Here is a 12,722-nt window from a genome sequence, read left to right as displayed (position 1 = left end):
TTAATTTTGCATGGAAGCATAATAATGCTGTTGTCCTTGTCTTGTGGATCTTAGGCGGCCCTTTCTTAATTACTCTCCTCTCTTACCCACAGATCTCTCTCACAACTTCCATTCATCTGTGTCTGTATATTTCGTATCGTTTTTGTGTATCTTAAAGTCTCACATGGCGACGAGTAAACCGTAAACAATGGTTACAACCATTGTGTGTATCGGGAGTATGGGTTCTGGTTCGATCAAATTCCTTTTCTCAACCAAAATCCAACGCTCGGACCGCCGACAAAGTGCCACAGCAGATAACATCTGACTCCCAAGCTTATCACTCGAAACACAACACTAAGAACGATGATCATCTAGTTCATGAAGATGTACACAACACTAATAATATTTATTTAGCAGCATATATCAAAATTTGACAAAATAGCTAAAAAGCAATGTTTGATTGAAATCATTAACATACAAACATTTTCTATCAATCATGCATCTCTGTTGACATCTGTAGAGTCTGAATAGGAGAAAGATGTTTTATATGACATTAATATTTATTAATAATTTATTTGTATTCATTCTGACACATCTCTCTTTATGTTCTCATTATTACCTTCTTGTTAGTAATATTAACAATTTTTTAATGTATAATATTAGAGTAAGTCTCATGTGAGACCGTCTCACGGATCATAATCTGTGAGACGGGTCAACCCTACCCATATTCACAATAAAAAGTAATACTCTTAGCATAAAAAGTAATACTTTTTCATGGGTAACCCAAATAATAGATCCGTCTTACAAATATAACCCGTGAGACCGTCTCACACAAGTTTTTGCCATAATATTATGGTAGAGATTTTCCATAACTTTTACGGTAACATATAAATTAAAGTAATTAAAATTAAATTTAAAAGTAAATGACAGACTCATCCTCCTTTTCTTCTCATTATTACCTTAATGTTAGTAATATTTACAATTTGTTCAATGTATAACATTATGGTAGGGACTCTCCCTAAATTTGAGTGCAATGTATAAAATTAAATTTTTTAAAAGTAAAAGTTAAAATAATTATTAACTTGATTGAGCTAAGTACATTATTTAATAACCTTGTTACTTAAAGAATTTCGTGATTATGATAAATTGTAAAACAAACAAAAGAGTAAAATGACAAGCGCCCAAATGAAAGTTCTATGATAGTAATAGAAATAGACTACTAAACTAACATATAAATCACTTAAAGAACCATATGAGCATGACAAATTGTAAAACAGAACAAAATGACAAATTAATAAACTTACAAATGAAATTATTAATAAACTTACAAATGAAAGTCGTATATTTATAATTGTGATAGAGTAATAGATATATGTAGACTTAATTTTTCCGATTTGAAGATAGGTGATCGTCTCTCAACATTTATTGTGTTGGCTACTCATCGAAATTTTTCCCAGCCTATAACAAAGCATTTATTCAACTTGCATTCGAAGCCAAACAGAAGCAGATAACAAGTTACGTATTTAAGGGAGTTGGCACTCGAAAATGGACAAGAAATATATACATGATCCCATGCTACAAAACATCAGATTTCACAGCAAGAAATTTGTAAAAAAGAGAACACATACTTCTTGACTGAAATTAAAGGAAAAAACTAAAAGGATGTAAGCAAATTTCTATACTCTAAGCACTAAGGCGCATACATATCTGTGTATAATCGATAAATCTTCCCTGTTTCTATCTTGGTGAAGAAAAATACTTTCTTGAGTAACACAATCACATAATCACTACACCTAAGAAATGATAATGATGAGTGAACCAAAGATTAAATCTTGACCAAAACCAAAGGACAGATTTCATTTCAAATAGTTTTTGAGGGAGCAAACATCGGCACCCTTTATCTCAACAAGGCAGTTCTATATGAAAAATACATCATCTCCATCAACAAAACTCAACAAAAGCTTTCGAAAACAGTAACGTTTAGCAAGACATATTGTTAGTTATCAAGGAATCAAAAATCAATCTCTATTCATTCTTCCAAGCATACAAAAACAAAGAAAAATCAAGACCTGATGATTTAGATTCCCTGAAACTCTCTGAGCAGCTCCAAGAAAACATAAACGAATCCGAAATCGAGGGGCTAGTCCACAACTTATCGGCAGCTGAACTAGTTTGAAACATGAACACAGCATTTCCTAAACTCTGCCCAAAAAACCAATTATGGACATCCCAAAACATTTCAACCGGTAGCCCATCAACCAAGATCGTGTAATTCCCTCTGAATTTCCACTTAACATGCTGGATCTGCATCACGGTTTTTGCATCAACACGAACCAGAAGGAACGGATCGTCGCTCAAATTCGTGTCACATTCAATTCTGAGGTCATGAATCTTGCCATTATCACAAAATTGTGCCTTGGTACCGAAAACCCTCTTCCCATAAATGTGTTCTCTCTTAGAAATGAAAATTGCACTAGAGAGGGAAAATTTTGTCCCGGTTTTCTGGAAGGCCTCCTTCTTCAGATCCCCAATAACCAGTACCATCTCTCCTTTACACACAACTGCAACATAATATCCCACTAATGGTTCAAGCCCAGATCCAAATTTTGCCAGAGAAAGATCCCAAAACACTTCAATCTTACACGAGTTCACTTCAAAAGACTTGGACCCTTTCTTCTTGGAGAACAGAGAAGATCTCACATCTACCTTACATATGAAATTATTTGATACATCACCTATTTCAACACTAAGACATTGACCCATCAAGTTTTTTCCCCACACAATGCTGATTAAACAAGTTTTAGCAAACAATTTACATATATAAACAGAGGTAACAGAATTCTGACAGACTTTACTCGCCCCAACACTTGAGCAAGAAGCATCAGCAACTTGCACGCCATTTTCCCCAAAGCAAGAAGGGAAATCCCTCATCTTCAGTTCATTTCAGAAAATCCAAGATGTGTTTGCAAAAATCTGATCTTTAACCACCCTTTCCAATTTTAAGCCAGGTTCAGCCAGATAGATCGGAAAGTACAATGAAAAACTTACCAAAAATGAATCGATGGAAGTTGAAATGAAGAACCCATGTCCAAACCAGCTTCATTATCAAATCTCACAGGTGCAAGTATCCTTTTTTTTTATAAAAAAAAATTGTGAAATGGAACTTTATAAGAATGAACAAGGGAAAGGTCTTGGATTTGAATCAGGACTGGCCATTGAATTTAAAATGCCAAGAAATCAGCTATCTTCTGAGGGTGAGGACAAGTGAAGCTCAAGATTGGAGGCAATTTTTGCGAGTGAAAAATAAAAATATCAAACCGAAAAAAAAAAAAAAAGAAGAAGCAAAGGACTAGAATCACTGTGATATATGAGTAACAATTTGTATTTATACCAACAGAAGACCATATCCACAGCGATGAGTTTTAATTTTCAACTTTAAGGCTGTGTTTGGTTGGAAGTGTTAGAGTAGATGTCCTGCAAGTCAATGGTTGGCTAGAGAATTTATTGACTCAAGTGAAATAAACAATCTTTATTTTAATAAAATTTAATTTTTTATGGTCTTGTTATACTTTATCTATATACCCATGCAAACAGCATAGATAAAGTCCTTGATTATGCTTTAATACAAATGAATCGTAATTCGATGTTGAAACTCATTTGTAAACACTGCATAATCTAAATTTGTTCCAAGTCGATTCAGCCGCCTAAAACAGGGATAAAGGCCGCTTGAGCTCGAGACTAGCATCTGTGATGTTGTGTACTGTGTTTCTTGGTAAGGGCATAGAGATGTCCAAACATACAGATGGGTAGTCATATGATGATTATGCTGAACAACCCTCCCTCGGACTTTCTAAGTGGTTATCATTCATCGAGAGGATAAGTCTGTGGTTATGATTGTACACCATTAGTCCTTACGACCCGAGACAACACTGAGGCTCTATATGCTAGGGCTGTGCTTTGACTCGTTTACCGGCTCCAGGAGAGTCATCAGGTGGCGAGGTTGGGTACAGTTGCGACACATATAGGAGACAGTGCATTGTAGTCGGGGATTCACCGCTCACCTACGGATGTGGATATCCTGTGTGATCTAATGAAATAATAGTGCATGGATCTCTGGCCAGAGTATGAGATGTACGTTAGAGAAGGAGTTCTCAAATAGTACACGCGATGCCACTATTATAGTTATCACATAGTTATCGAATAAATATGCAACCCTCGATGAACCAATGGTTGCAGATTCGATCGGGATATATGAGATGAAGGGACCGTACTGTACGCTAATCATAATCTACTGGTTCTTGCAGGCACTATCAGTGATACCTAGGGGATCATGGGGCGATGCTACTAGACGCTCTTACCATGATCCGATGGGTGCAATCAGAAATGAGTTCTGACATTCTTGATCAAGGTGTTGATGAAAAGAATGGGGCTAACTAGGGTAAGCCCGAATAAGAATAAATGTTATTCTGAATCACAAGGAGTTGTGAACACACGGCTAGCTGTATCCCTAAACCATTGAGGGTCACACAAGCACTGGATCGTTTGTTCCCGTTGAGAAAATAAATTCAAGGAGTTGAATTTATATTATGATATAGTAAATTCAAGGAGTTGAATTTATGATAATTAAATTTTGAGAAAATAAATTCAAGGAGTTGAATTTATAAGATAGTAAATTCAAGAGTTTAATTTATGAAATTTGGAGATAATAAATTCAAGGAGTTGAATTTATAAAATTTGAGAATTTAATTTATTAAACTCAAATGTTGGGTTTATTAAATATTAAATTTTGGAGGTGATATAAATTCAAGGAGTTGAATTTATAATTTAAATAATAAATTCAAATGTTGAATTTATAATGTATTTAATTTATTAAGCTCAAGAGTTGAGTTGATTAATTAATAAATTAAATATGGTGGATAATATGTTTAATGGGCTTGTAGGAGTACAAGTCCAACATATTAAATAATTAAAGTCATTAATAGACTTTGATTAATTAATTAAACTAGTTGGACTAGCCCAATTAATTAATCAAGCCCATTAAAGTTAATTATGGAATTTAGCTCAAGATTATAGTTTTTAAAGTAGATTGACCTAGCCTCCATCTTCATTCCAATTTTTTTGGTGATTCACGAAAGGCATGCATTATAGAATCTTAAATTTACTTAATTAATTGGATTAATTAAGTAAATAATGGATTAGATATTTAATTAGAATATTTTTATTCTAAAGGAATGCAATTTTTCGAGAATAATAAAATGAGGCATCCGAAAGTTGAAAAGGTGATTCAAGGTTCTTCGGCTCTTCCAATTTCAAGGGTGCTTCTCTCGAAATTTCTCTTCTCATTTTTGAAAGAAAAATTTGGCTTAAATTATTGAGTCGAATTTTTCGTGATATATCTCTACGCAAAAGTTCTTCTAAATTTCTAGTGCAATTTAGAAGAGGAACAAATATTTCAGTCGTGGACCGGATTAGGAGATCGAAGAATGTTCGTAGGGATTTACAACAAGAGCCAGATCTGTAATACCGGATCGGTTGGTGTCCAGTGATTAATTCACAAAGGTATAATTATAACACCCTATGAATGTTTTGTTAAATCATACGAGCGTCCAAACACATCTTGAATGTCAAGATCTAAAATTTTTAAAACTTCCGCTGCGTTTGGGCGTGTAGAAAACGGGATCCAACAGTGGTATCAGAGCCAAGTTTTTTTTCTATATCGTATGGTTTTGATATTGAATAATTTATTTCTAACCACACAAGAAAATTTTTCAGAAAATTATGGCACCATGAAAATTTATTTTTCCAGATTTTCGGAAAAAAAAAAATTTCGTTTCTGCCCGGAACTGTTCCGGGCAGCCCGTGCGCGCAGGGCCGCGCACTGGGGCGCGCAGCGGCCGCGCGCGCTGTGCGTAGCGTCCGCACAGCGCTCGGCGGCCGCGCTGGCGCGCGCTGTGCGGAGCGTCCGCACAGCGCTCGGCGGCTGCGCTGGCGCGCTGTGCGGAACGTTCCGCACAGCGCCTGGCGGCGGCGCTTGTGCGGCGTGCGGAATGTCCGCACGCGCCGCGCGCACCTGTGCGCCCAGCGCGCACAGGGGCTGCCACCACTGCCCGAAACGTTCGGGCAGCGGGCGGGCAGCACGTGCGGCGGCCCGGGAGCGTCTCGGGAAGCGCGCTGAATAATGGGCTTGAATTGTTTGGGCCTAGGGTGCGATTTTCTGATTTTTCAAATTTTTGGGTAAAATTGATATTTTTGAAAATTGGTTCAATTTTTATTTTGGAAATTAATTTTTGTAAAATTAATAATTTTCTTGTGAAATAAATAATTAGAATATGATTTTAATTATTTATGGTAAAAATGATTTTTTTACAAGAAATCAATTATTATTGATTTAATTGGAAATTAAATAAAGGGATTTATTTAATTTATTAAATTCTTTAATAATTGTGGTGGTTTGTGATAAATTATTAGATATATGATTTATCAATTAATTAAATTGTTTAATTAAATTGATGTTAATATTTGATATTAAATGCATGAAGGATGATCGAGAGCCTTGACAAATGTGTTAGGTGTATGTTAGGATATTTTACTGTTTTTTATTCATTTTATAATATTTTATATTATTAAAGTGGGCCTGGTTTATGGCCCGTTCCCACCCCATGAGATGTATCCCTTATGTGCCATGGCTATTCAAATGTAATAATTAGAAATAGTGGGAGATCAAGACTGGAAGATGGTGGGCCCGATGATCAAGATGAAGACATGTAAAATATTGGAAGCTTTTGTAATAAGTTGCATTTGCATCCCTGCATTCACCTAGGTTTGGACCTGGATCCATGTATGGCTCACATGGATCTAATAGTGTTGGCGATCGATCATCCTTATTTATTGTTGAATGTCATATTATGATATATGTGATATGTAGTAGTATGCATGTATGTATATTATTAGATAATATAGTTGTATGAATCCAGCAAACATACAAACTCGTGGCACACGATTTTTAAATTAAAATGATGAGACAATTTTTAAATTAAAATCCCTCATTTTGAATATGATTCAAAATTTATATCAAACCGGAAAAGTAAAAATTAAAAGAGTTTAATTTTTTCTTGCCTTCCATCAACCGTGGTTGTATGTTGATCGCTACCCGCGGACATTGTCTGGCTCATATTATTGGGGAGGCATGTACGCCGGAAAGCTGTGACTTCCACCGGACATATGATGTGAATTGAGTGGAACTCCAATGACTTCGGCTCATATTATTGGGGGAACTCATGGCGACCGTCTACTACAATTCAATATTGATGGGTCGGTTTGACACGCGAAAATAAACGACGTCATATTATTGGGTCCTTATTAAACGTGAGGCAAAACACGCGGAGGTTGCATAGGGATGCAATTGGATTCTACCTTTTAGAAATTATAATTGGCTGATATTATTCGGGATTATAATTGACTAATTGGACTCTACGTGCCCACTAAGGAAATACGATTTCTCTTTTTCATCAGAGGGTGGTGGAAATGTCAAAATAGTGGGAGGGAGATTTATAAAATAAAAATCCATATTTTATATCTTAAAATTATTTTAAAATAATCAGCAATCATTATTCTGTTTCCATATCAATATATTTTCGATTTCGTCACGTAATACATTCTGTTATTAACTAGCTAACCGAATCTAATTTTCAAGACTGGTTGGGAAATTGTTCTGAATTCGGAGAAAATGACATACACACTAATGTCAGTCTTGTTGAACTGACAAAGCATGCAAGATGGTAGGACCATAGTGTGCAAAGCTAAAGTGTGATGTGCTCGCTTCTATGTCAAATTAACTGTAGGGACAGTTTGAGGATATGTTGAATGTTGCTGACATTCGAATAAACATGCAAGAGTTGCATGGTACATGAAACTCGTACAGTGATGCACATCAATTTCAAGGAGCTCATGACTACACGTATGCAAGATGGGGCTTTGGCCCATGAGCATAGTGTACGTATGACTGGGCTTATTGAGGATGTGGTGAGCCTGGAATATGTGATTCCTAACGAGTTACTAGGTAACATGAATTTGTTATCTTTCTCTTCCTCATTTGACGGGGTTATGGTGAACTTCAAGTTTAATAATAAGATATTTGATAGCCTTGAAGAGCTAGTCAATATGCTTATAACTTATGAGATCACCATAAAACATGGAATTGTTGTTTTTCTTATGGCCCTCTCGTCAGACGAAAATGGCCCACAAGGTAAGGGAAAGAAATGTTCTGCCCCTCCCAAGGAAAACAATCCCAATAAGAGGCAAACTCTGAAAGACACTTAAAAGGCCTACAAAGCCCGATAAGTTAGAACATATTTATTTCACTGCATGAAGTCCAGACATAAGAAATTATATGTGCCAGAAATGTTTTTGAAATGATAAGTGAATGTCCAAGTAAACATGAATTCAACAACAAACAAAAGAAAGTTAGATGATCAAAATCCCACACAAATATGGCACGCTAGACTATGTCATATTTCCCAAAGAAGGATGCACAAACTAGTGGGAGAAGACATGTTTGACTTGTCAGACATAAATTCTCTACTTACTTGTGAGCTCTGTCTAACAGGAAAAGTGACCAAGACTCCATTCGATGGAAACGTGGAACGTGCGCAGAGTCTATTGGATTTGATCCACACAGACATTTGTGGCCCGCTAAGTGTTAGCACAAAATATGGGCAATCCTACTTCATTACCTTTACTGATGACCATTCGAGGTATGGGTATTTTATTTGATAAAACACAAATCTGAAGCATTTGAAAGGTTCAAAGAATTCAGATCTGAAGTAGAAAAACAGCTAGAAATGAGTATTAAGACACTTCGATCTGATCGAAATGGTGAATACTTGAGTGCTGAATTTTTGGGTTATCTAAAAGAGAATGAGATTCTATCACAGTGGACTCCACCAGCAACACCACAATTGAATGATGTTTCTGAACGTCGAAATCGAACCTTGTTGGACATGGTTCGATCCATGATGGGATTCACTGAATTGCCTACATCGTTTTGGGGCTTTACGCTTGAAACTGCGGCAATGTTGTTGAATAATGTTCAAACTAAAGCAGTGTATAAAACACCATATGAGATATGGATGGGGAAACCTCCCAAGTATTCTTACATGAGAATATGGGGATGTCCTGCTTATGTGAAGCAGACAGTGGGAGACAAATTGGATAGTAGATCCACTTTGTGCTACTTTGGAGGATATCCCAAGAATTCTGTTGGATATTATTTCTATCATCCTAGTGAAGCAAAAGTGTTTGTTTCAAGAAATGCCACCTTTTTTTGAAAAGGGAGTTTCTATTAGATAGAAAAGGCAATATGATAGAACTTGAAGAAATTCAAGATACTCCCTCAACTTTAGAAGTTGAACCTAATCCCCTAGAACCAGTAGTTGAAGTACAAGCTCCTAGAAGGTCTGATAGGGTTATTAGACCACCTGCAAGATATACGCTTCTTCATAAACAAGGCCCTGATGAGCATTGTGTTGGATGTGATCCAATGAATTTCAAAGAAGCAATATCTGATACTGATTCAACCAAATGGCTTGAAGTCATGCAGTCAGAAATGGACTCTATGTATTCAAACCAAGTCTGGACATTGATGGATCAACCTGAGGGAATCGTTCCCATAGGATGCAAATGGATCTACAAAAGAAAGCTTGGGGCGGATGGGAAGGTATTATCAGTAGGAAGTGAGCATAAGGTATGCAAACTTCAGAGATCAATATATGGTCTCAAGCAGATGTCAAGGAGTTGGAACCTCAAATTTGATAGCACTATCAAAGAGTTTGGTTTTGCTAAGAATCTTGAGGAACCATGTGTGTACAAGAAAGTTAGTGGGAGTGCAGTGACATTCCTAGTACTTTATGTTGATGACATCCAACTCATTGGGAATGATGTAGGATTAGTGCAATCAACTAAAGTATGGTTAGCAAGTTAATTCTCCATGAAAGACATGGGTAAAGCATTTTATGTATTGGGAATACAAATCTATAGAGATAGATCAAAGAGGATGCTGGGACTCACCCAAGTCACTTATATCGATACCATTTTGAAACGATTCTCTATGGAAGAGTCCAAGAGAGGATACTTACCAATGTGTCATGGTGTTACTCTATCTAAAGCTTTGTGTCCCAAAACTGATGAAGAGATAGAGATGTTGACACGTATTCCATATGCGTCAGCCATTGGTAGTATCATGTATGGTATGATATAGACACGTCCTGATGTTGCTTAAGCTCTAAGTGTTACAAGCAGATATCAGGCGAACCCTGGTCCAATAAATTGGAAGGCCGTGAAAGATATTCTTAAGTACTTGAGAAGGACTAAGAATTTGTTCGTGGTCTGTGGGGGTGGAGAATTGAAATTGGAAGGCTACACGGATTCTAGCTTCCAATGTGACGTAGATGATTCGAAATCGACCTTTGGTTTTGTATTCATGCTAAATGGTGCGGCTGTCTCTTGGAAAGGTTCCAAGCAAGACACCGTTGCTGATTCCACCACTGAAGCTGAATACATTGTTGCATCTGATGCAGCCAAATAGGCAGTTTGGATGAGGAATTTTGTCTAAGAGTTGGGCGTTATTCCTAACGGAGTTGATCCAGTCCCGTTGTTCTGTGACAACACTGGTGCCATTGCGCAAGCAAAGGAACCAAGGTCTCATCAGCGATCCAAACATGTACTGAGGAAGTTCCACATCATACGGGAGATTGTGGGAAGAGGAGACTGATAAGAGTCCCCTCTGCAGATAATGTTGCTGATCCACTTACATAGCCCTTGCCAGGACAATTGTTTGAAAAGCATCGCGAAGCAAAGGGATTAAGGGTAGTTGGCTCTAGGGCAAGTGGGAGATTGTTAGAGTAGATGCCTTGCAAGCCAACGGTTGGCTAGGGAATTTATTGACTCAAGTGAAATAAACAATCTTTATTTTAATATAATTTAATTTTTTATGGTCTTGTTATACTTTATCTGTATACCCATGCAAACAGCATAGATAAAGTCCTTGATTATGCTTTAATACAAATGAATCGTAATTCGATGTTGAAACTCATTTGTAAACACTGCATAATCTAAATTTGTTCCAAGTCGAGTCAGCCGCCTAAAACAGGGATAAAGGCCGCTTGAGCTCGAGACTAGCATCTGTGATGTTGTGTACAGCGTTTCTTGGTAAGGGCATAGAGATGTCCAAACATACAGATGGGTAGTCATATGATGATTATACTGAACAACCCTCCCTCGGACTTTCTAAGTGGTTATCATTCATCGAGAGGATAAGTCCGTGGTTATGATTGTACACCATTAGTCCTTACGACTCGAGACAACACTGAGGCTCTATATGCTAGGGCTGTGCTTTGACTCGTTTACCGGCTCCAGGAGAGTCATCAGGTGGCGAGGTTGGGTACAGTTGCGACACATATAGGAGCCAGTGCATTGTAGTCGGGGATTCACCGCTCACCTACGGGTGTGGATATCCTGTGTGATCTAATGAAATAATAGTGCATGGAATCTCTGGCCAGAGTATGAGATGTACGTTAGAGAAGGAGTTCTCAAATAGTACACGCGATGCCACTATTATAGTTATCACATAGTTATCGAATAAATATGCAAACCTCGATGAACCAATGGTTGCAGATTCGATCGAGATATATGAGATGAAGGGACCGTACTGTACGCTAATCATAATCTACTGGTTCTTGCAGACACTATCAGTGATACCTAGGGGATCATGGGGCGATGCTACTAGACGCTCTTACCATGATCCGATGGGTGCAATCAGAAATGAGTTCTGACATTCTTGATCAAGGTGTTGATGAAAAGAATGGGGCTAACTAGGGTAAGCCCGAATAAGAATAAATGTTATTCTGAATCACAAGGAGTTGTGAACCCACGGCTAGCTGTATCCCTGAACCATTGAGGGTCACACAAGCACTGGATCGTTTGTTCCCGTTGAGAAAATAAATTCAAGGAGTTGAATTTATATTATGATATAGTAAATTCAAGGAGTTGAATTTATGATAATTAAATTTTGAGAAAATAAATTCAAGGAGTTGAATTTATAAGATAGTAAATTCAAGAGTTGAATTTATGAAATTTGGAGATAATAAATTCAAGGAGTTGAATTTATAAAATTTGAGAATTTAATTTATTAAACTCAAATGTTGGGTTTATTAAATATTAAATTTTGGAGGTGATATAAATTCAAGGAGTTGAATTTATAATTTAAATAATAAATTCAAATGTTTAATTTATAATGTATTTAATTTATTAAGCTCAAGAGTTGAGTTGATTAATTAATAAATTAAATATGATGGATAATATGTTTAATGGGCTTGTAGGAGTACAAGTCCAACATATTAAATAATTAAAGTCATTAATGGACTTTGATTAATTAATTAAACTAGTTGGACTAGCCCAATTAATTAATCAAGCACATTAAGGTTAATTATGGAATTTAAGTCAAGATTATAGTTTTTAAGGAATTAAATATAGATTGACCTAGCCTCCATCTTCATTCCAATTTTTTTGGTGATTCACGAAAGGCATGCATTATAGAATCTTAAATTTACTTAATTAATTGGATTAATTAAGTAAATAATGGATTAGATATTTAATTAGAATATTTTTATTCTAAAGGAATGCAATTTTTCGAGAATAATAAAATGAGGCATCCGAAAGTTGAAAAGGTGATTCAAGGTTCTTCGGCT

At 36.4% G+C, this 12,722-nt stretch overlaps 1 protein-coding gene across 1 annotated transcript; it reads right to left on the bottom strand.

The window, feature by feature from the left end:
- Positions 1–1,691: 1,691 nt before the first annotated feature.
- On the bottom strand, positions 1,692–3,400 carry LOC140833163 (uncharacterized). The gene has a single exon (XM_073197632.1). The coding sequence runs from the start codon at positions 2,908–2,910 to the stop codon at positions 2,005–2,007; it is 906 nt and encodes a 301-aa protein (XP_073053733.1). The 5' UTR covers positions 2,911–3,400; the 3' UTR covers positions 1,692–2,004.
- Positions 3,401–12,722: the final 9,322 nt, after the last annotated feature.

The sequence above is a fragment of the Primulina eburnea genome, chromosome 5 (genome assembly GCF_022965805.1).
Source record: "Primulina eburnea isolate SZY01 chromosome 5, ASM2296580v1, whole genome shotgun sequence".
In the NCBI taxonomy this organism is placed as follows: Eukaryota; Viridiplantae; Streptophyta; class Magnoliopsida; order Lamiales; family Gesneriaceae; genus Primulina; species Primulina eburnea.
This window is presented reverse-complemented; position numbering and strand designations above follow the sequence as displayed.

Bases quoted from the DNA above. Each gene is read 5' to 3' on its own strand.
- LOC140833163 (XM_073197632.1), bottom strand. From the start codon at position 2,910: ATGAGGGATTTCCCTTCTTGCTTTGGGGAAAATGGCGTGCAAGTTGCT.